This window comes from Trichomycterus rosablanca, chromosome 23, assembly GCF_030014385.1.
Source record: "Trichomycterus rosablanca isolate fTriRos1 chromosome 23, fTriRos1.hap1, whole genome shotgun sequence".
In the NCBI taxonomy this organism is placed as follows: Eukaryota; Metazoa; Chordata; class Actinopteri; order Siluriformes; family Trichomycteridae; genus Trichomycterus; species Trichomycterus rosablanca.
Genome location: NC_086010.1, coordinates 358,698 through 382,206, shown reverse-complemented (window position 1 = coordinate 382,206; position 23,509 = coordinate 358,698). Strand labels below are relative to the sequence as shown.

Sequence of the window (23,509 nt, the reverse complement as noted above, 5' to 3'; positions counted from 1 at the left end):
CCGCTTAATACTGGTCAGGGTCGCGGTGGGTCCGAGGCATTCTGCGTGAGGCAGGAAACACCCTGAACAAGTCGCCAGTCCATCAGGAGGCGAACACACCAACATTTAGGGCAAAATGTGTGTAAACGTGTGTGTACATCCATCCACACATTTTCTATCTTTGCACTGTACAGTAGTTTACTTCATAATTTATACTTTACAGTTGATACTTTACAATCTATACCAGCCTTACAATGTATACATACATAACACCTCCATATGTACCCACAGGCCCTGTTGCTGTAGTGTGTTGTTGTGATCATGCAGGTACTTGTCTGTATAATGTGAATCTTTATAGTGTGTACTATTACTTTTGATCTATATAACTTCCTACTGAGGCCTATCTATCTATCTATCTATCTATCTATCTATCTATCTATCTATCTATCTATCTATCTATCTATCTATCTATCTATCTATCTATCTATCTATCTATCTATCTATCTATCTATCTATCTATCTATCTATCTATCTATCTATCTATCTATCTATCTATCTATCTATCTATCTATCTATCTATCATCCATCCATCCATCCATCCATCCATCCATCCATCCATCCAATTTTCAATCCCCAGGTGGGGCGGTCCGGGTCCTTTCTGTGTGGACTTTGCATGTTCTCTCCGTGTCTGTGTGGGTTTCCTCCGGGTGCTCTGGTTTCCTCCCACAGTCCAAAGGCATGTAAGTGAGGTGAATTGGAGACACTACATTGTCCATGACTGTGTTTGATATAAACTTGTGAACTGATGAATCTTGTGTAATGAAAGTTAAAATCCTAATAAACAAACAAACAATCTCCAGTTGTCCTGACTGCACGTCTTTGTACTGTGGGAGGAAACCGGAGCACCCGGAGGAAACCCACACAGACACGGAGAGAACATGCAAACTCCACACAGAAAGGACCCGGACCGCTCCACCTGGGAATCGAACCCAGGACCTTCTTGCTGTGAGGCGACAGTGCTACCCGCCCTTGATACCAACAATCTTGATAAAAACTTTTAACCAATTCAGTCAATAAACTCCACAATCAGAGTCAAAATGATCTTACACTGAGTATTGGGACACGTGTTTCAGCACAACATTTACTAACGTGTAATAACAATGTTATAAAGTTATATATTAGTACATATTAGTACAGAAGTTCTGAACATTTGCACATTTAAAAATAAGCAAATTTATCCAAAAATCTCGTCGTTTGTAAACCAGCTATACACAGTGTGCGGCTGAGTGACGTCACTTCCTGTGCCGTGTTGTTGGGCTGTAGATCAGGGAGGAGACGGTGTGTAAAGGTGAATATAAACTCTTTATTATCATGACAGGATTGAATTATAAACATTCATATATACATGATCCATAATCAGGTGGTTATAAATAATAATATTCAGCGGTAACTGATTATAGCGCTGTTATGTGGAGACTCGTTCAGCTTAACGTGGATCTGAGAACAAAAAAGCTCATTATCTTACTATCAGCAGCATTTTAATCATAAATACAGTTTTAAATATTCACATCAAAGTGTTTAATTCTTACAACTCAGAGATATCTGTACGAATATGAAGCCTGGATAGCGAGTAACAGCTAGCCGTAGTGCTAACTGTATATATGTGGGTGTGTTTCAAATTGATGTGCTGTGCTCACTTGCACCCTAGCTAGTGCACACTACAACCCTGACTCCTTTATTCAGTGTGTTAAAGCAGGAATGTTTTGATTTAAGGTCATAACCATGTCCCGTTTCGTGCAGTTTTTGTGTCTTTGCTGCTCTGCCAAACTCCAGTCTTTTGTAAAGCTTTAGAGAAGCTTTTGGAACATGACTGCTGGGATTTACTTCCATTCCAACACATGATTGCCCAGAGCTTTTTTCCCTTTGTAGTGTGCACGTAGGGCTAGTGAGGTCTAGTACTGATGTTGGCACTGACCTGGCTTGTTCCAATTCATCCCAAAGCTTACAGATGGATTTGAGTTTGTGTTTTTATTTCTGTTCTGTTTTGTTCTGACAGGTTGAAGTTTGATTCTCTTCCTGGTTCCTCCTCCATCACAATGATAATCCTGTAACGTTGGGGCAGAACCAGCAGCTGCTGGGACGCGATCGAAACGCACCTGTCCATCCACAGATCCCCCCTGTCTCTTAGATGTTCAGGACTCGAGGAGGGTCAGATCAGCGAGAGGTGAGGCGGTGAGGGGTGAGGTTTGGCTCGGGTCTGGATCAGCTGGGTTCTGTTGGAATGAGCGATGGAGGGACATGGAGTGGACGGTCCAGTCACCCTGATCATCCGAGCTCCCAATCAGAAGTACCACGATCAGACCATCAGCTGCTTCCTGGACTGGACGGTGGAGGAACTGAAGAAGCACATTTCTAACGTCTATCCCAGCAGGCCGGTCAGTGTTCTCCTAAACCCTGGATCCTCCTAAATAGATTCTTTACTGGTTAAACAGGATTGAAATGGTTCGTCTGTCTGGTTGTACTGTGTTGTAGTTCCCCCGAGAGCAGCGGCTGGTTTACTCCGGGCGTCTTCTGCAGGACCACCAGCACCTACGAGACGTCCTGAGAGAGGTACCACACTCGCACCACGCAAATCTTTCCTTTGTATTTCCTATTAATGCATTTTCCCTCAATTTAGTCATATCTGATTCCCTGATGGTATTTCACCTCTACCGGTGCAGACCTCCACTCCTGAGTGAGGAGGGTCGTGACTGACACACGCCCCGCCCCTCTGACACGTGTGCAGCACCGACCGCTTCCTTTCACCTGCACCGGGGTTCATCCGTATTGCGCACGGAGAGTCCGGTATCCCCCGTGTCTCTGTGCAGCGCCGTCGATCAGCCAGCAGAGGGCGTAACTGCAGTTTAATGTTGTCCTCAGATTGGATGCTGCTATGGAAACAACAAACAAATAACATGTTAGATTAAAGCTGTGCTGTGATTCGCTTCCACAAACCACGTCAGCCTGGTCAGGGTCTCGGTGAGTCTGGTGTGTGCATGGTGCCAGTCACCGTGGGCAGGGCACCAGTCCATCACAGGGCGACACACCTGTGTAGAGTGTTAGTGGGAAAGCAAAGTGTCTAGAGAAAACACACACCGATACCAGGGAGAACATGCTAAACTCTGCACATGAGGAGGCGACCGTTTCAGATTCGGTGTGTGTGTGTTGATTTCTCTTGTTGGTTCCACAGCAGGATGAGTATCACATGGTTCACCTGGTCTGTGCACCACGCAGCCCTGCCAGTGATCCCAGCAATCCCAGTGAGCCCCCAGTGAACTCCCAGCCCGGCTTCATGGTGAGTCCATCACGCAAACACACCTACTAACACTCTGGGTTCAAACGTTCCACAAAGTAGAACCTGACTGTGGGTGTTTATATGATTCTTTTACTGCTAGAACAGCCTCCAATGTTCTCAGACGAATTTCCACATGATTTTGGAGTGTATCTGTAGGAATTTGTGTCTTTATAGGCTTTGCTTTGGTAACCCACTGGGGCAGATTCATCCTGGAACAGGATAGGACCTTCCCTAAAGTGTTTTTCAGAGTTGTACGTGTGTAGTTGTACAGTGGATGAACGTGACGGTACCTGTATGTGAATTCTCTCTACTGCTCTTCAGAACACAGACGCCGCTGGCTCCGCCCCCTCAGCCACAGCATCCAATCAGGACGTTCCAAACTCCTCAGGTGCAGGAGGAAGTTCAGAGGCTCTTCGACGACGAGGAGGTGCCACGCCCGCTCACGTCGCAGCTCCATGGTAAAGCGGCGCCCGTGTTTCACCTCCTGGCATTTATTTATTTATTTATTTATTTAGTATAACGTGCGTCTCTGTGTGTTCGCCGCGTCTCAGGGCGGCGGGAGCCTCGTTTCCGGCCCCTGTAGCGCCCCCCGCAGGGTTCCCGGCTCACTCTGTGTACACGCCTGTGCAGATGCTGTGGTGGCAGAGGATGTACGCTCAGCACTACTACATGCAATAGTAAGTGGGGTGAATGGGTCCCTCGTTAATGCTGCAGTTGCGACCTCTGCTGGTCAGTCGAGGCGCCTGCACAAGAGCCGGATGATTCCCGGAGGCCGTGGTGGGTGAAACGAAGCGTACTGGGCAGGGTGCACGCTAGTCTGAGGCTCTCCTCGGCCAGTGTAGACGCTCGGCCGGCTGATAGCACAGCTGAGATTCGAACCCGGGTCTCAGTGGTGTTGGGCCTGCATAGTTGAGAAGGCTCGCTACAGGATTCTGGACTGTGTCTGTGGAAATGTGTAAGGTCAGGCATTGATGCTGAATGAAGAGTCCTGGCTCACAGTTCCAGTTCCAGTTCATCCCAAAGCTGTTCAGAGGGGTTGGGGTCAGTGCTCTGTGCAGGCTGCTGTCATGCTGGACCAGGAAAGGACCTTCCTTAAACTGTTGGCATATAATAATAGTAAAAACACAGATCATTCCTGCTTCTACATGGTGTATGTAAACTTCTGACCTGTCTCCTTTCCCGTCAGTCGAGCCGCCGCCATGGCCGCCTCTCAGACTCCGCCCCCCGCGGCGAGCCCCCGCCCCCCGGACGCTCCGGTTCGGGCCCCGGCTCCCGACCCCGCCCCGGACGATCGGCCTCCCGAGCGGATCCCTCGGATGAACGCTCAGGGCGGGGCGGTGCAGAACGAGGACGAGCCGAACCGTGATTGGCTGGACTGGTTGTACACGGTGTCGCGCGTGGCGGTTCTGCTCAGCATCGTTTACTTCTACTCCTCCTTCAGCCGCTTCGTCATGGTGATCGTCGCCGTGCTGCTCGTCTACCTGTGAGTCGTTACACCCTAGCTCTGTCTCCACACAGACGCATTTCCCATCATCCTACACTCCCGAGAAGAGGGCGTGTCTAAATCCTTAGCTCCCTTAAAACGCTCCTGCTGAGGCGCCTTAATTCTGAGTGATGATCTGACCGAATGATGAGGGAGCGTCCGACGCCTCCTCAGCGCTGAAGATCAATCCCAGCATTCAGTGCGGCACGACTTCTCTCACAAACAACTACAAACTAATATAATATGAAGCAACCAACAGAGTTCCTTTCACGTGTAAATAAATTCTGGTTGATGTGTAATCTGTATAAAGGTGTAATTATACCAGTGTGTTTATCTGTAAATTGGGGCGTCAGGGAGAATTTAAGCGTTTTCGGGACACAGGGCGGGTCGATAGGTTTTCACCCAGTGTACAGTGTATCACAAAAGTGAGTACACCCCTCACATTTCTGCAGATATTTAAGTATATCTTTTCATGGGACAACATTGACAAAATGACACTTTGACACAATGAAAAGTAGTCTGTGTGCAGCTTATATAACAGTGTAAATTTATTCTTCCCTCAAAATAACTCAATATACAGCCATTAATGTCTAAACCACCGGCAACAAAAGTGAGTACACCCCTAAGTGAAAGTTCCTGAAGTGTCAATATTTTGTGTGGCCACCATTATTTCCCAGAACTGCCTTAACTCTCCTGGGCATGGAGTTTACCAGAGCTTCACAGGTTGCCACTGGAATGCTTTTCCACTCCTCCATGACGACATCACGGAGCTGGCGGATATTCGAGACTTTGCGCTCCTCCACCTTCCGCTTGAGGATGCCCCAAAGATGTTCTATTGGGTTTAGGTCTGGAGACATGCTTGGCCAGTCCATCACCTTTACCCTCAGCCTCTTCAATAAAGCAGTGGTCGTCTTAGAGGTGTGTTTGGGGTCATTATCATGCTGGAACACTGCCCTGCGACCCAGTTTCCGGAGGGAGGGGATCATGCTCTGCTTCAGTATTTCACAGTACATATTGGAGTTCATGTGTCCCTCAATGGAATGTAACTCCGCAACACCTGCTGCACTCATGCAGCCCCAGACCATGGCATTCCCACCACCATGCTTGACTGTAGGCATGACACACTTATCTTTGTACTCCTCACCTGATTGCTGCCACACATGCTTGAGACCATCTGAACCAAACAAATTAATCTTGGTCTCATCAGACCATAGGACATGGTTCCAGGAATCCATGTCCTTTGTTGACATGTCTTCAGCAAACTGTTTGCGGACTTTCTTGTGTAGAGACTTCAGAAGAGGCTTCCTTCTGGGGTGACAGCCATGCAGACCAATTTGATGTAGTGTGTGGCGTATGGTCTGAGCACTGACAGGCTGACCCCCCACCTTTTCAATCTCTGCAGCAATGCTGACAGCACTCCTGCGCCTATCTTTCAAAGACAGCAGTTGGATGTGATGCTGAGCACGTGCACTCAGCTTCTTTGGACGACCAACTCGAGGTCTGTTCTGAGTGGACCCTGCTCTTTTAAAACGCTGGATGATCTTGGCCACTGTGCTGCAGCTCAGTTTCAGGGTGTTGGCAATGTTCTTGTAGCCTTGGCCATCTTCATGTAGCGCAACAATTCGTCTTTTAAGATCCTCAGAGAGTTCTTTGCCATGAGGTGCCATGTTGGAACTTTCAGTGACCAGTATGAGAGAGTGTGAGAGCTGTACTACTAAATTGAACACACCTGCTCCCTATGCACACCTGAGACCTAGTAACACTAACAAATCACATGACATTTTGGAGGGAAAATGACAAGCAGTGCTCAATTTGGACATTTAGGGGTGTAGTCTCTTAGGGGTGTACTCACTTTTGTTGCCGGTGGTTTAGACATTAATGGCTGTATATTGAGTTATTTTGAGGGAAGAATAAATTTACACTGTTATATAAGCTGCACACAGACTACTTTTCATTGTGTCAAAGTGTCATTTTGTCAGTGTTGTCCCATGAAAAGATATACTTAAATATCTGCAGAAATGTGAGGGGTGTACTCACTTTTGTGATACACTGTATGTGTGTGTGTGTGTGTGTGTGTGTATGTGTGTGTGTGTGTGTGTGTGTGTGTGTGTGTGTTATGTGTGTGTGTGTAGGCACCAGGCAGGTTGGTTCCCCTTCAGGCCGGAGCTGCAGAACCCAGCGGCACCAGCAGAAGAACCAGCAGCAGAGAACCAGATGAACAACGACATGCAGGACATGGTGAGAACCTCAGGGGTCCAAAATAATAAACACAGCACCTCACTACAAAACACCCCCACCATGACACTACCACCACCATGCTTCACAGGGACTTAATGATCTTATAAAATGATGGATATGGATGGAATATCTTTGAACACACCCGTCTCTCTCTCTCTCTCTCTCTCTCTCTTCAGGAGCGCATCATGGACGATGGGATGGAGGATGAGGAGGGTGAGAGTGCTGATGAAGGTTCTGAGGAAGCAGCTCCCCTCCAGCCGAGCTTCCTCTCCTCCACCTGGTCCTTCATCAGCACCTTCTTCACCTCGTTGGTCCCCGAGGGGCCGCCACGCGCCGCCAGATAAAACATAAACAAACTAAAACCCCAGGCGGACGACTCGACTGTGAACTTGGTGGGCGTGTCCGCGCTGATTCTGGTTACGTTTGAACTTCTCTTCGTGGCTGGTGGTCTGGAGGGACCAGAAGGTTCCGGCGGTTTGTCTTCCTGCTCCTGCGTGAGAACGTTTTAGTGGAAATGTTAAAGTGTGGAACTTTAGATGTTCAGTGGAAATAAATCACACTTATTTACAGCTCTTATAGCTCTTGTATATGTATTTATAAACGAAGGTGTTCTATTCTACTAACCAAGGGCCTGATCCCAAACATTCTCAGGACCCACTGCGATCCTGACCAGGATAGAGCAGTTGTAATCTTGTAAAAATGAAACTAATTCAAAAATGTTCAAACACTGAGGGCAGTGGTGCTGGTATCTTAGTGCTTAAGGTACTTGACTAGTAATCAGAAGGTTGCTGGTTCAATCCTCTGCCTCAATTGGGCCCCTGAGCAAGGCCCTTTAACCCTGAACTGCTTAAATGAGACTGGGTCATAACTGTAAGTCAAATGCCTCAAATGCCTCAAATGCCTCAAATGTAAATGTAGGTTCTGGAATGATCAGGGGTGGAGCTGCAGTGATGAAAGTTTCCACCAGGTGGCGCCACATCACCATGAAAAAATCCCAAATCACCTCAAGTCTGATCTGATCTGATCCAATTCCAAATAAAATGGAGTCATATTCCATGTACTTATGGGCCAAATCCAACATGCAGTAGCTGCTCGGGGTTCCTCACACTTTCCGAAGCCTGCAGAAGGTGGATTTTCCGCTTTAAATGACACCTAGTGTAAGTGAGTAAGGTGTTCGGAGTTAGAGCTGTCTTTAATTTTACTGGTACTGATGCCCCCCCCTGGACGACTGGGTGGTGCAGCGCTAAACTGAGCTAGCACACTACTGCTTGGATCGAGGGTTCGAATCCCCAGTGGTGCTATCGGCCGGTCGGCCGTCTACATACAGACATGGCTGAGGATTGGCGTCCTGTCTGGGTGCATAGTGATGCCTGGGAAACCGGACCCACCGTGACCCTGACCAGGACAAAGTGGTCATAAAACATATAAATAAGATGGAATGAAATCGTGACCCTCCAAGTTGCCATTCCAAAAGAGTTGGGACGGTAGTTACAATGTAAATAAACCACAATATGTTTAGTATGTGTTTTATATTAATACGCTCTGCAACACGCTCCAAAAAAGTTGGGACGGGACCACATGTACCCCTGTATCACATCATCGTTACATTTAACAGAATAAAGATCCACAAACTAACACTACATGAACAAAAGTATTGGGACACCTCATCTAACGACTAAACAGGTGTAATAAATCAATGCAGCAACAGTTTAGGGAAGGACCTTTCCTGTTCCAGCAGTGTCCTGCACAGAGCCCTGACCTCAGCCCCACTCAACAGATCTGGGATGAACCGGAACACCGACTGATCAATTAGCGCCCAGCCGTGCAAATGCGGTCATGTTTTTACTGAATGGGCACAAATTCCCACACACAGACGTCTGAAAAGGTCACACAGAGGGTCACTCATGTTTTAATAGTGTTGGTTTTTGAAATGTCCAGCAAGCTCATGATCAGGCGTCCAAATACTTTTGGATTGAATGAATGAATGATGGTACAGACCTGCAGGGCTCCTCGGTGCTGCGCGGTTGGTGCTGCGGCGCTGCTGCACTCTCGGGTCTCGGAGGAGCGTCTCTAATCAGATGAACATGGATCGGGTTTAGTTCATTCTAACAACACTATTCATTATGCATGAGGGGCCTCAGGGGCCCGACGTCCTAAGTAACTGCACAAATCAGGTTAAAGTCTCTTTACTGCGGCGCTCCTATCAAACACACACACACACACACACACACACAATTGCTTCAATCATCATTAGGAAGTTAATCAGACTCGGGATGGCCGGACTCGTTTGACCCCCCGCCGTCCGTGAGCAGCGTTTAGCCTCATCAGCAGAAACGCTAACACAGCAGGAAAAAAGAGGCTAATACGGTCCAGCGGACATGCTGCTAACCTACAGAACTACCAGGCTCCCCTGACTGGTGTCCTCGTGCCCCCCTGACGTCTCGCTTCCTTCTGCTCTGATGTAGCTGCTCTGATTAGGACCAGAACTATTGGAACCCCTGACCATGAGCTGGTCAGACATCCTGTTCCAAACCACGTGACTTCCTTTAGCTTTAATATCGTCCACTCTTCTGGGAAGCTTTTCTGCAAAGCTAGAGTTTTGGAGTGCGTCTGTGGGAATTTGTGCCCATTTAGGCAGTAGAGTCAGTGAAGTCAGGCACTGATGATGGATTTGAAGAGAAGAGAAGAGAAGAGAAGAGAAGACCTCGCTCACAGTCTGAGTGTAATTCATCCCAGAAGTGTTGAGCTGGATTGAGACCGCAGGGCTCTGTGTCAAGCAGCTAGTCAAACCAGGTCTTTATGGAGCTCGCTATGCTTACAAATTTGCAGCAACAGTTTAGGGAAGGACCTTTCCTGTTCCAGCATGAGTGAGCTCTATAAAGACGTGAAGAGAAGCTCCAGTGTCCTGCACAGAGCCCTGAGCTCAGCTCCACTCACCAGCTCTGGGATGAACCGGAACACCGACTGATCAATAATGACTTGACTGAATGGGCACAAATTCCCACACACAGACACACTTCAAAGTACTGTGAGAAGCTTGAAAAGGTCACACAGAGGTCACTCTGTTTTTCTTTATGAAATGGGATGTCTGATAAGCTTACGGTCAGGCGTCCAAATACTTTTGGTACTACAGTGTATATTTACTTTCTTCACCATCATGTTGATCATCGCTTGGTGTCTGTATATTTTTGACCTTGCAGATTATAGCAGTGTGTGTGTGTGTGTGTGTGTGTGTGTGTGTTCCAGTAGAGTAAATGAGACTCAGTGGACCAGCTGGGAGTGATTTATACCTTTATATTGTACATTTACACATTTGAATGCTTTCAGTCTTACATCGATGTCGTTACATCTCAGAGCTCAAACTTACTGAAATAAATATATTGCACTTAAAAAATTATATTCACACAGAACACGTTAAAATACAGAACACACACACACACACACACACGATAAAAGATATTTAAAGTGAGAGAAAAGCTTCTCCGTGTCGGTGCACACAGTCGATTAATCACGAGGTTTTTTTTTTATTTCATCCTTCATAACATTTTTATTTCATTTGATTTAATCACTGGACTGAGCTCTCAGCTCTCAAGGGAAAAGGTTGTGGGTTCGAATCCCGACTGTGCCAGCTTTGAGCCCTTGACTCTCTTGGCTCCAGGGGGCGCCATACGAACCGCGGAAAAAGGATTTAATTGAACTGCACAATCAGATCGAGGAGAACCGGATCACCACACGCCCCATCCAACACCTTTACAATCTGCGCCGCTTCTCATCACCCGCGAGAGAGAGACGTATCGCGTACTCGCGCAGTTGTCCGGATCAGTCCCAGAGTCTCATATCACAGAGGTAGCGGGAAGAGACGCCGTTCGACCCGCCCTCCCTCAGACACAGAGAAATGAATTTCCTTGTACTGCCGGGTGATTCATAAATAATAAAACGTTCTGTTCTGTTTTAATATTACAGTTTATAGATGATGATCTTTTATTTTATTATTTTTATTTATTTATTTATTCAGACTTTGGTGGTTCAGGTCACAGAAAGGACGTCGAGTCTCTGGGAAACATCATTCCCGTGTTTACGCTCCTCATGAGGTCACGGCGTCCTCGCGATTCTGTTTCCTTCCTTATTTATATAATTAATACACACTGAAGGAGCGGAGCGGCGGCGTACAGGAGGGCGTGGCCACGCCTATATACGACTCTATCAGACCGGTCCTACAGCCAATCAGGCCGAGAGCTTTTCAGCTCTGTATGGAACAGTGGTGCTCACCCAGGGGACCAGATTCTCTTCTAATGAGGAACAAAAGTTTTATACAGCGGCGGAGCTCAGAGAAACAGGCTGCGTCCCAAATCACACCCTAAACACTACACAATGGGTTTTCCTCCCTTTATCTCCCAATTTAGTCATATCCAGTTCCCGACTCTGAACACGCTAGTGCTTGCACAACCCTTGATCTGATCTAGGAGAGCTGGATCACCACCGCTTCTTATCCCCCGTCAGTCTTGGGTTTGCACAGGGAGAGACGTATCTCGTACGGAGAGCCACGCCAAACTCCATGTGATTCACGCAGTCGTCCAGACCAGTCCTGGAGAGGAGACACTATCTGACCTTCCCTCCCTCAGACACGCTCAGTTTGTTCCGCTATAGATTTTATGATATTTCCACTTTCGGCTAATTATTTTATCCAAAACTCATTCCAGGCCCCCAGAGGGGTCAGGGGTTCTTTGCTCAAGGGTCCAACTTGGTGTAGACGGCGCATGAACGCTCCTTACCTTGTTTTAACCGAATAAACCAAACGCTCTGTGCAAACCGAGACTCCATTAGCTAATGAGGGTTCACGCGGTGATTTATAGCTAATCAGAGCCGCCTGTCTGCGCCCAGCCCGAGGAAATCCTCACCTGTAAATGATGAGAACGCCAACGCACGTTCGTTAGCGCGCGATAACCGAATCAGCAAGGCTCAAGAGGCGGGAGGGGCGGTGGCGGTGGCTCGTAATGAGCTCATCTGGAAAACACACAGAGACGGGGGATAATGGAGCCTCTCCGTGCACTATACGGATCTCCGTATGAACCCGCCGGTGCTGCACTTATTCAGCTGTAAATAAAATATAAAACATCTAACAGCGTCTCTGCTCCAGAGTCCAACGTCGTCATGCATGGGGCATCTTCAGCTCCAGTCCCGGAGTTTTCCCGCCCAGCCGAGGCGCCGGGTCGTCCCGCGTGAACCGCGTGAACCAGTCCTGCTATTTACATGTCGAAATGTTCGACGGCGTGGTGGAAGCTCAGTCTGGTGTAAATAAAGATCTGTGATTGGCCACAGCGCCCTCTGGAGGCTGCAGGAAGCCTGGCGTTTTGTGTGTGTGTGTGTGTGTTTCAGTCTTTGTTATTTACAGAGATTAATCCGAGTGTGTGTGTGTGTGTGTGTGTGTGTGTGTGTGCTCACGGTGGCCTTTTCAGGCGTTGAGACGGCATGCAGACGGTGAGCGTGTGTGTGATCGTACAGTGTGTGTGTGTGTGTGTGTATCCAGCGCCGGGCCGGATCACACGAAGGGCGTCATGACGGTGGAGGAGTGGCGCAGGCTCTGGATGGCGGCGTACGGACCCTGCTGGAAGTAGTGATGGTAACGTGGCATGTGGAAGGAAGGGAAGCTGGGCCCGCCGGCGCCCGTCAGCGTGGGGGCGGCGATGGGCATGGCCAGCCTGCCGTACGGAGGCAGGGATCCCTGGATGGGGTGTGGCAGGGACTGTGGGGGCTGGAAGCCGGAGAAGCCGGAGGAGCCGCAGACCCAGGAGCTCAGAGAGAGATTATCAGACGCCGTGAAGGCAGAACCTGAGAGAGAGAGACAGACAGACAGACAGACAGAGGGGCATTTAGGATTCATCTGGGACAGGAGGGGATAACACGTGCTTCCTTCAGGACATGTGCGACCAACCACAGTTCCACAGGACTGAGACAGACGTCTCTCTGGTTTTGGTTCCGGGTCGGTACGTTGTGGGTTTGTGATGGCAGGAGAACACAAGAAGAAACTGAACTACACTTATACGCAACATGCCCAAAAGTATGTGGACGTCCTCCTAATGACTGAGTTTAGGTGTTTAAACCACACACACAGGTATAAAATCAATAAATAAAATAAAATTACTTACATTATATACTTACAGTATAACTCAGACCTTAACTACCTTGTGTGTGTGTATGGTGTGTGTGTGTACTCACCCCTGGTGTGTGTGGGTGGAGTGTGTGTGTGTGTGTACTCACCCCTGATGTGTGTGGGTGTGTGTGTGGAGTGTGTGTGTGTGTGTGTGTGTGTGTACTCACCCCTGGAGTGTGTGGAGAGTGTATCCTCTCCCAGTGGCTCCTCGTCGCCGGTGTAGGTGCGGATGGGTGATCGAGCGTACGAGTGTTTGTGGATTAAACTCTCCACACTCTCCCTACAGCAGAGTGAAAACACACACACCAGCGACATGAATCTCCTTGTTTACATCAATACCATCAGAATACCACAAACACAACCATCAAACACCAATAAATACCATCAAAAACACCATCAAACACCAATAAATACCATCAAAAACACCATCATACACCATAAAATAACACCAAAACACCATCAAACACCAATAAATACCATCAAACACTGTCAAAAACACCATTAAAAACAAACGAATAGTATCAAACACCAATAAATACCATTAAATACCATCACAAACACCATCAATCAATATTAAATACCATAAAACACTAAGAAATACTATCAAACCACCAAACTGTCAAAAACAGCATTAAAACCATTGAATACTATCAAACATACAGCACTATCAAACACCATCAGAAGCCTTTTCATCCGACCTTGGACTGTGTTTAGTCTAAAAAGCAGGCACTGCAGACGTGATGAGACGGTCTGGTTCACAGTGGGGATTCTAAATCATCCCACAAGTTATATGTGGTGCTACCAGCCTGGCCGGGCACTCAACAGACACAAGTGGGCGTGTCAGAGAGACAAAAGGTAACAGCTTCTACCGTCTGGACCCTAAAGATGAGACCTCCTGAAATCTGTCAGTATTTGGTTTAAACACACACTTGGGAGTGAACGTGGTGTGTGTGTGTGTGTGTGTGTGTGGTTAGTGCATTAGGCTCAGTCAGGGTGCTGCAGGAGTGTGTGTGTGTGTGTGTGTGTGTGTGTGTGTTGGGGGGGTCTGAATCAGGGAGCCATGCGTCCGCATTACGCTCCAAATTTGGTTAGGGAAGTGCAATATCTGTCAGCGGCGCAATACAAATCTGTGTGTTTTTATCAGCGTGTGTGTGTGTGTGTGTGTGCGCGCGCGCTCGACGTGGGGGGGCTGGTTTCAATCAGGGGCCCGTCCCAAATCGAATTAGGCTGTGTTTTAGTGCACTGCCTGACTCCAGACTAATGTGATTTCTGCAGCTCCCTGAAGATCAATTGATCAGATCTAATTCACAGCCTGTCCGAGCAGAGACACACAGGGGCTGAGACACAGAGGGGACACGGGGGGGCACAGACAGAGGACACTGACCCCCCCGTTCCATTCAGGACGAGACCACCACGGTGGGCAGCACCATTCGGACTGTGTTTGTGCTCCTAATAATGAATTAGATTCTATTTAGATGAGCAGCTGTTTTCTGACACGATCCAGCAGGTGCAGCGCGTGTCCCAAAACTTTTGGTACCCCACAAACCAGCAGTAAAACAGAAGCACTGATGTTCCTATAAACAATAAAAATCACAAACATAAAAGACTTGTGCAGTATTAATCACACATCAAGGCCTTTAACTTCACACACCCACCACCGTACTTCACAGTAGGTGCAGTGTTGTTGGGATCACATGTACGCAAGGAGCTGAATCATCACCAGTGATTCTGTCCCCGTTTCGTCTGAACGTCGCTCTAAATGCTCGGATGCTGTTTTAGCGGAGGAATTTAGCGTGGGATGTATGAACAAAGACGGTGGCGGACGCTGCGGGTGATTGTTGTTCCTGCTGCTTTCGGGTGCTCCTGCAGCTCTTCTCCAGCGGCTGCTGGTTCCTCTCTGCGCCTCCTCACTGTGAGATCTGGTGCGCCGCTCCTGTCCGGAGACGATCTTGAGAACTTTAGGAAGCTCCACCAGCTTCAGGATGATCCAGACTTGCTGGGTCAGATCTACTCAGGACCATCTGGACCGTTTATTATTTCTATTTTTTGATTATAAATGAATAATTTTTATTCGTAATTATAAAGTTAAAAGAGATGACGTGTTAATAATGAGAAGATCAGAACCTCAGAGGTTCTGTATTTGGATTTGAATAGTTCTGGTGTAGGGACGATGGTGTAGGGAGAGGGAACCGTGTGGTATTTGGAACACAGCCCAGGTTGGAACCTTGGTCTCCGAGTGTTTATTGTGATGCAGTGTCGGTGTTTCTCGGTACCTCTCAATGTCGGTGAGTCTGGACGAGTCTCTGAAGCCTTTAGCGAAGGGGTTGCTGTCGATCTTCAGCTTGGTGATCTGTAGGAACCCACAGGACGACAGAACATCATCAGATCACATGACCCTCTATTCCCTGAGCTCTATCTCTCAGACTAAACACCACGCCGGAGGAATCTGGGCGGCGTATCGGGCCGCGGCCGAACCTTCAAAAGAACTCGGCTTATTTATGAAGCCACGCCACTGATACTGAGCAAATATTTAAGGACAAGGGTTTAAACAGGACGACTGTGAGGAACCAAAACACCATAAATCTAAAAACAAGAGCAAAAACCTCTGAAAAACACCTGAACTAGAGTTAAACACCAACAGGATTCACACTTACTGACAATACTCAACACCGTCCTCATATTAAAGATCTCATGGAATGATCTACACTACACTATATGGTCAAAAGTAATGGGACGCTCCTTCTAATTATCAAATTGCTAACAAATGTAATAAATCTGTGATATTAAGGATATGATGAGCTTCTGACTTTGCAGTAATAGTTTAGGGAAGGTCCTTTCCTGTTCCAGTATGATCGAGCTCTATAAAGACATGAAGAAAAGCTTCAGTGTCCTGCACAGAGCCCTGAGCTCAGCCCCACCCAACAGCTCTGGGATGAACCAGAACACCCACTGATCAATCAGCGCCCAGCCATACAAATGTGGTCATGTTTTGATTGAATGGGCACAAATTCCCACATACAAACAAAGGTCAAAGTTTTGTGAGAAGCCTGAAAAGAGCACACAGAGGGTCACTCTGTCCAACAAGCTCACAGTCAGGCGTCCAAATAGTTTTTGCTGTACAGTGTACAGGTTTTAGGGTTTATAATGTGTGACGACTTACAGCTAATATAGAACATCAAAGATCAATAAATGGACGGTGTTTCACTCTCTGGAATAACTGAATGAATGAATGAATGAAGGTTCTAATAACTGTAGATGAGATGAAGGAACGTTAGTGTGAGCAGGTACCAGTTGGTTCTGATGGATGAATGAATGGATGGATGTAGATGAGGTAGTGTTAGATCAGTGTGAGCAGGTACCAGTTGGTTCTGGTAGGCGGTGACGGCGGTGAACACGGTCTCGGTGAAGATGAAGGTGCGGAACTCCTCTGATTTGAGGTTGAGCAGCGACGCCGTGTGTTCCTTCTTCTTAATGATGTGGACGCGCGGCTGGTACTTATGCATCGAGTTCAGGATGATCTGATCCACAAAACACACACACACACACACACACACACACATCATAAATAATAATAAATAACAGTACATTATTCATTTAATAAATATTATTCACATTAATATCAAATACACAAGAGCAGATCCACTCTTCCGTTCTAAATATGAATGTAATACATTATAATATAAACATCAAATACTGTCTGATTGAGATGTGGGAATGAGCGCTGATTAAACGGAGGGAAGAGCGTGAGCCTCTGTACATGTGTACCCAAGTGCACAGGGGAACTGAGTATATCCAAACTGGAATGATGCAAAAACAGATGTTTTGTTTAAATACACTGAACAGCCAAAAGTATTGAAACAGAGTGACCCACTGTGTGGCCTTTTTAGACGTCTCACAAGACATTGGAGTGTGTCTGTGTGTGGGAATTTGTGCCTGTTCTATTAAAACATGACAGCATTTGCCTTTGTACGGCTGGGCACTGATGGATCAGTGAAAAGGACCTTCCCTAAACTGTTGCTGCAAAGTCAGGAGTATCATGGATATATTATATTATATTTATATGATTGATTACACCTGTTGTGACTGAATCATGTGAATTCAGTAATAAGAACTGGTGTCCCAATACTTTACGTACGTGTCCGTGTTGATCCAGTTCGTTGTTGGTGAGCTTCACTTTCTCAAAAGAAACCATCTGTTTGAGGAGCTGCTCCCCACTGAAGGGTGAATCAGGATGAACGTACAACCTGAACATCATCAGATATAAACATGATTAATCACACGGCATTCATCAATCATCAATAGTCATTAATAATCCTTTAATAATAATAAATAATCATCAATAATCATCTTTAATCATCATTAGTCATTAATAATCATCAATAATCATCTCTAAACAGCTCTAATAGAGGTCTATAGAGCTTTGAATGGGACAGTGGGAGCCTAGTGTGTAGAGCTTTGGGTTATCAACCGGAAGATTGGAGGTTCAAATCCAGGCTCTGCTATGCAGCCACTGTGGGGTCCTTGAGCGAGGCCCTTAACCCGGTCTGCTTCAGGGCCACCGTACGATGGCTGACCCTGCGCTCTGACCCCGGCTCCCAAACAAGCTGGGATATGTGAAGAAAGAATTTCATTGTACTGTACACCTGTATCTGTATATATGACAAATAAAGTATATCTTCTTCTCTAATCATCAATAGTTTCAGTGTGTTAATTGGGTGTAAAATTAAGGGAGAATAAACAGGGAAACTGGATTTAGAGTTTAAACAGCAAGACTGGAACTTTTGTCAAAAATTCTATTTTATTTAAATAAAAAAATAAAAATGAAAATCTGGTTTATTTACATGTATAAAAACAGAGCTGAACGTGTAGAATTGTGTAGAATTGTGTAGAATTTTGTCACTGTTCTTCATTCTAAACTCCCATCAGAACATCCAGACTCATTTCCTCTAAGCTCAAGCTCACAGTTGGGTTTTTCCTTCTGACCTTGGCAGTGAGCCCACATGTACAGATGATCCTGGGATCTGAAGGTTCCTCAGAAGTGGGTCACTTGGCGGTCCTAACGTTCTTATTGTGATGCTTGTGCTCTTATTTATACGGGCATCATCAGTGATGGTGAATCAGGACCCACAGTGAAATGATTGTGTAGAATTGTATAGAATTGATCTGCAGCACCAGATTGATTGATCAGCTCAGCTGTGGGTGGATCATTAATATTAATAAACAGCAGAAATATTAAACTGGACCTGGAACATTTTGATGATATTTAAGAAGGAACTGTGTGATGAGGATGAAACACTGAGCTCTAATGAAAGATCACGTGTTAGATCCGGTACAATAAACCTGCTGCCTCACCTGGCAGGTAAGGGAGGATCCGCTTTTCCCGCCACCAGCCAGGAGGAGCGGTGATAGGCGTACCGGTACCGCTTATTATCCACCGGGACGATGTCCATCAGAACGATGTACTTAGAGTCCGGATCCACACCGGAGAACGAGACCCGGATAGTGGGAAACATCCTCCTGTACACACACACACACACACACACACATACACATACACACACACACACACATACACACACACACACACACACACATACACCACACACACACACACATACACCACACACACACACACATACACCACACACACACACACACACACACACATACACCACACACACACACACATACACCACACACACACACACATACACACACACAACACACACATACACCACACACACACACACCACACACACACACACACACAACACACACACACACAACACACACACACACCACACATACACACACACACACACACACCACACACACACACACATACACACACACACACACACACCACACACACACACATTAATAATAAATTATTATAACAATAATACTGTACAGTACAATAGAGTCACAGAGTAAGTAAATAAATAATTAATGAATAAATAATAAGTAGATAAATAATTAAATCAATAATAACTCGTTATGCACGTATTAATAAGGCGCTGATGACGTCATCGTACCTCCCGGATTTGGTGATGATCATCTCGGTTCCGAGATCATGGAATTTGTCCCACAGCTCTTTGGTCTCCAGGCTGCAGCTGATGTTGGCCATGTGCTCGCTGGGTACCGCGGGGCTGCAGGGCATCAGCGGCTCCGTACCCACCTCCACCTCCACCTCCCCGTCTACTGCCCGCTCCATACCAACCCGCTCCGTACCCATCCGGTCCAGACCAGCCCGATCCACACACGGAGATTTCTCCACGAATTGTTCTGAGAACCGAAAGAAACGCAAAAAAATTCATCCAAAAGGGTTCAGAAAATCAACAACCAGCGAGAACAGAACAATAAAAATAATAAATAAATATAAAACAATTAAAATAATAAATACATATAAAACAATAAAAACTACAAAACTAAATAAACATCAAATAAAAAACAACAATAAATCAAACAGCGGGGAAAAGCTACAAAACAATAAAAACAACAACCAACACAAAATAAAAATCTAATCAAATAAAAACAAAAACACAAATCACACATCAAATAAACTAAACCTAAAAAATAAATTCAAATAAAAAAGAAAAAACTATTTACACACTAAAGAAAAATAAATTTAAAACATCAGGAACAGCAACCGAGAAACTGAACACCAATAAAAATAAATCAATAAAAACAATCAAACACGCAAAACAACCTGAAACAATAAATGAAGAATCTAAAATAACTAAATCTGTGTTTCTATTTTTATTATTTCACATAATTTAGAACCATCAAAATAACATGAACAAATAAAGAAATACTCAGTTCAAATCAGTAAAAGGTAAAAGTGAAGATTTTATTAGGTGCTAATAAAGAATAAAATGCTTCTTATTCGAATTTTATAATCAATGTTATAAATCACTGAATAAATAAATCTGTGTAGAATTATTTAGAAGCTTTATTTAATAATTCTACATCATACAGGATCCAGAAATCAAGTCGCTTTTAAACCAGATTTATGAATAAAAAACAACAAAAATAAACAATAAAAATAATAATGGACATTTTTTGAATTTTAGAGAATTTCTTCATTAAATGAACGGAAATTTATTTTCTTTAATTTTCTTTAATTTCACTTCTCTTAATCACACCAGAGACCAAATAATTTACAAAAAATTCCATTATTATTATATTTTAATTAGAATTATAAATAAACATTAAATAAACTAAATTAATGAAAGTGGTAAAATAAAAATAAACAATAAAAATTATTATATTTTTATTATATTTTATATTTAAATGGATATATAATATTACTATAATTAAAAAGACAAATGGTTCAAATGACAGAATTTCGTTTTTTTTCACCAAACAGTTTCATACTTTTATTATTTAAAGATTAAATCATAAATGGCAAATAAACTTGCTCATGTTTTATTTTGTCCTTTTTTCTATTTTACAAACTTCCACAGAATCATAAATTCCTGTTTTATTTTATTTAAAGATTAGAATTAATATTATTGCAGTAAATGTTATAAATATTTAGCTCAGAGCTTTATTTTAATTCTATACATTAGAATTATCGAACAGGAAGCGCGTGCTGTAACCTGCGAGCGCGTGAGCTCCAGACATTCAGATTATATTTATATACTAAATGTATGTGGACGCGCCTTCTAATGGGTGAGTGTGTTCAGCAACCATTACTAACAGGTGTATAATCATAATTATATCATATAAAATACATGCTCGTAACTCTTGGGAAGAGTTTAGGGAAGGCCCTGCTCCAGAATGAGCTCATAAAGACATGGTTATGCTTGATAACTGGTATGGTATGGTCTGGTATGGAGGATCTGCACAGACCACAACCCCACTAAACCCCTAAAACGTAGATTAGGAGCACTCTTTTAACTAAATGTGCATGTATTCCCACAGACACCGTCCGAACATTTGGGGGTAAGTCATTTCAGAAGAATGGGGGCTGCAGACCGATCAGTGATCAGATTTCAGTTTTCATGGTGTTTGTGAAGGATTGAAAATTTTACGTCATACAGGCGGTAATGATCACATTATTACGTCATGATTTCACACCTTATTTCAACAGAGCGGCTGTGATGAGATCATAAACACTTCATTCTCACTGTGATTCCGTATCTACACAAACACCAACATAAAAAACACCAACACAAAATAACAGAACCTCTGCTGAGGAAATAATTCACATTTATACACCGACATGCTTTATTTCCTTTTATTTCTTTTTTTTTTTTTTTATGTGTTAAATTATTAAGCTCTACTTGAATATTATTAGTTATTATTATTGGAACCGTTATGATACTGAAAACAAATACTAATTAAATAATAAATAAAAGATAAATATTTTAACTGTATCTCACCGTGTGGAACCAAACCTGTACATGAGAAGCTGTTCTTCACCCACTCACTCACAATTATTAAACTCACTCACTTATTAAAATTATACAGATGAATTTCTCTTTATTATTTAGTTTTATAACATTCAAACGCGGGACAGATTTAATCCAGTACAAGTAATCGTTTTGTAATATTTTAAAAGGCTCCAAAGCTTATAAATAAACTTTTTATAATTTTATAATTTTTTTTATTGCTTTTATTACTTTTATTGTTAATAATGTTAGTAATATTGCTGGTAATTTGTGTCTGATTAATTTTATCGCTTGTAAATTCAGCAGCAATTTATCCAGGTTTCAGTTTTTGCACTGATATATTTTGTAATGATTTATTCTGATATTTGTTTTGTATTTGATGTTTTATTTCATTTTATTCCTGGATTAAATTGTACTACAATATTCTTGATCATTATTAGTTTTTGTACAGATGAAGTAAAACTGAATATATTTTATTAATGCACATAAAACACACGAATCAATACTAAAATAATTTTAAATTGAATGTGTTAAAATATTTATTTTTGTTCGTGTTTTAATGATTTATTTAATCTTGATTTGTTAAGTTTGAATAAAAATAACCTCGGAATAAAAATTTGAACTTTAATATCTGAATTGTTTAAATTCACTGGAGATGAAAATGATTCTTTGAACCTAAATATAAACATTAGAAGCTTTGTGTGAAACATCATGTTGGTGATTTTCTGTGTATTTATGATGTTGCTCTTAATAAAGATGAAGGAAATAATCCGGTCACTTTCATTCATTTTCTCTACAGAACAAAATCAAAAATATTTAGACACTTTATATCCAGTCTGATCCTGTCAGTGAATGTAAGAATGTCCTGATATTTTTGGTGTAGCTGCAGGAATCATCAGTCAGACCTTCATCAGCCTGCAGGAGGATTTTACATCATTTCACAGGGAACTGAGCCGCGGTGCTGCTGCTGTGGTGATGATGTGAGATGGTTGTGAGATGGTGATGGTTTTAAACTGGTGATGGTTGAGATGGTGATGGTTTTAAACTGGTGATGGTTGAGATGGTGATGGTTTTAAACTGGTGATGGTTGAGATGGTGATGGTTTTAAACTGGTGATGGTTGAGATGGTGATGGTTGAGATGGTGATGGTTGTGAGATGGTGATGGTTTTAAACTGGTGATGGTTGAGATGGTGATGGTTGTGATATGGTGATGTTAGTGAGATGGTTTTAAACTGGTGATGGTTGTGAGCTGGTGATGGATGATGAGCTCTTACCCAGGGGTTTGATGGTGTTCTCCTCGCTCTCCGCGTCCTTGGCCTTGCTGCTGGAGATGAGGGACGCGATGGAGAACGCGTTGGCTCTGGAGGAGAGCTGCGGCTTCGGACATGAACTGAACTCCATCATTAAACTCCAGAAACACAAACTGCTGCTGCTGCGACCCTTAAATAAACACGCAACAGGTTTAGGTTCCAAAAGTGTGAGCAGGAATATTCGGGTATGAATGTTGAGCCCCTAAATGAGTCCGACTCTCCTGATCCCCCTGATCCCTCAGATCTTCTGCTGGATGATGATGATGATCAGTTCGCTTCTACACTTTATTCCTCTCTCTGGTTCATGTTGGAACTGGTTCTTCTGCGCTCTGCTGGATCGTGAGGCTCCGGGCGCACTTTCACTCCGGGTCCTCCTAACTTCAGATAAAACCTTCCACCAATCAGCGCACTGCACACACGCTGCGTCATCAGCAAGGCGGACACGCCCACTGCGATAGTTTTACCGAGCGCTGAAAAAGCTCCACTAATAATAATAATATCAATAATAATAATAATAATAATAATAATAATATTAATAATAATAATAATGATAATAATAATAGTGATAATAATAACAATAATTATAATAATAATAATAATAATAGTAATATCAATAA

General features: G+C 44.1%; 2 protein-coding genes across 2 annotated transcripts; one reads left to right on the top strand and one right to left on the bottom strand.

Moving 5' to 3' along the window:
* The first annotated feature begins 1,258 nt into the window (after window positions 1-1,258).
* On the top strand, window positions 1,259-7,603 carry herpud2 (HERPUD family member 2). The gene is made up of 9 exons (XM_062986086.1): window positions 1,259-1,327; window positions 2,036-2,414; window positions 2,512-2,589; window positions 3,209-3,313; window positions 3,635-3,771; window positions 3,865-3,990; window positions 4,500-4,796; window positions 6,929-7,034; window positions 7,211-7,603. The coding sequence occupies exons 2-9, from the start codon at window positions 2,268-2,270 to the stop codon at window positions 7,376-7,378; spliced, it is 1,164 nt and encodes a 387-aa protein (XP_062842156.1). The 5' UTR covers window positions 1,259-1,327; window positions 2,036-2,267; the 3' UTR covers window positions 7,379-7,603.
* Window positions 7,604-12,573: 4,970 nt separating this feature from the next.
* tbx20 (T-box transcription factor 20) lies at window positions 12,574-22,983 on the bottom strand. Its single transcript, XM_062986084.1, has 8 exons — window positions 22,857-22,983; window positions 19,221-19,470; window positions 18,538-18,702; window positions 17,321-17,429; window positions 16,545-16,703; window positions 15,459-15,535; window positions 13,353-13,465; window positions 12,574-12,863 (listed from the first exon to the last, which is right to left on the bottom strand). Exons 1-8 carry the CDS (start codon window positions 22,981-22,983, stop codon window positions 12,574-12,576), a joined length of 1,290 nt encoding a protein of 429 aa, XP_062842154.1.
* Between the last annotated feature and the right edge of the window lie 526 nt (window positions 22,984-23,509).

Coding starts and splice junctions, on each gene's coding strand:
- herpud2 (XM_062986086.1), top strand. CDS start 2,268: ATGGAGGGACATGGAGTGGACGGTCCAGTCACCCTGATCATCCGAGCT. Junction 3,772..3,864: donor GCTCACGTCGCAGCTCCATG/GTAAAGCGGCGC, acceptor GCCGCGTCTCAG/GGCGGCGGGAGCCTCGTTTC. Junction 4,797..6,928: donor GCCGTGCTGCTCGTCTACCT/GTGAGTCGTTAC, acceptor GTGTGTGTGTAG/GCACCAGGCAGGTTGGTTCC.
- tbx20 (XM_062986084.1), bottom strand. CDS start 22,983: ATGGAGTTCAGTTCATGTCCGAAGCCGCAGCTCTCCTCCAGAGCCAAC. Junction 17,430..18,537: donor GATCCTCCCTTACCTGCCAG/GTGAGGCAGCAG, acceptor GATGATGTTCAG/GTTGTACGTTCATCCTGATT. Junction 16,704..17,320: donor AACTGGATCAACACGGACAC/GTACGTAAAGTA, acceptor TTTGTGGATCAG/ATCATCCTGAACTCGATGCA.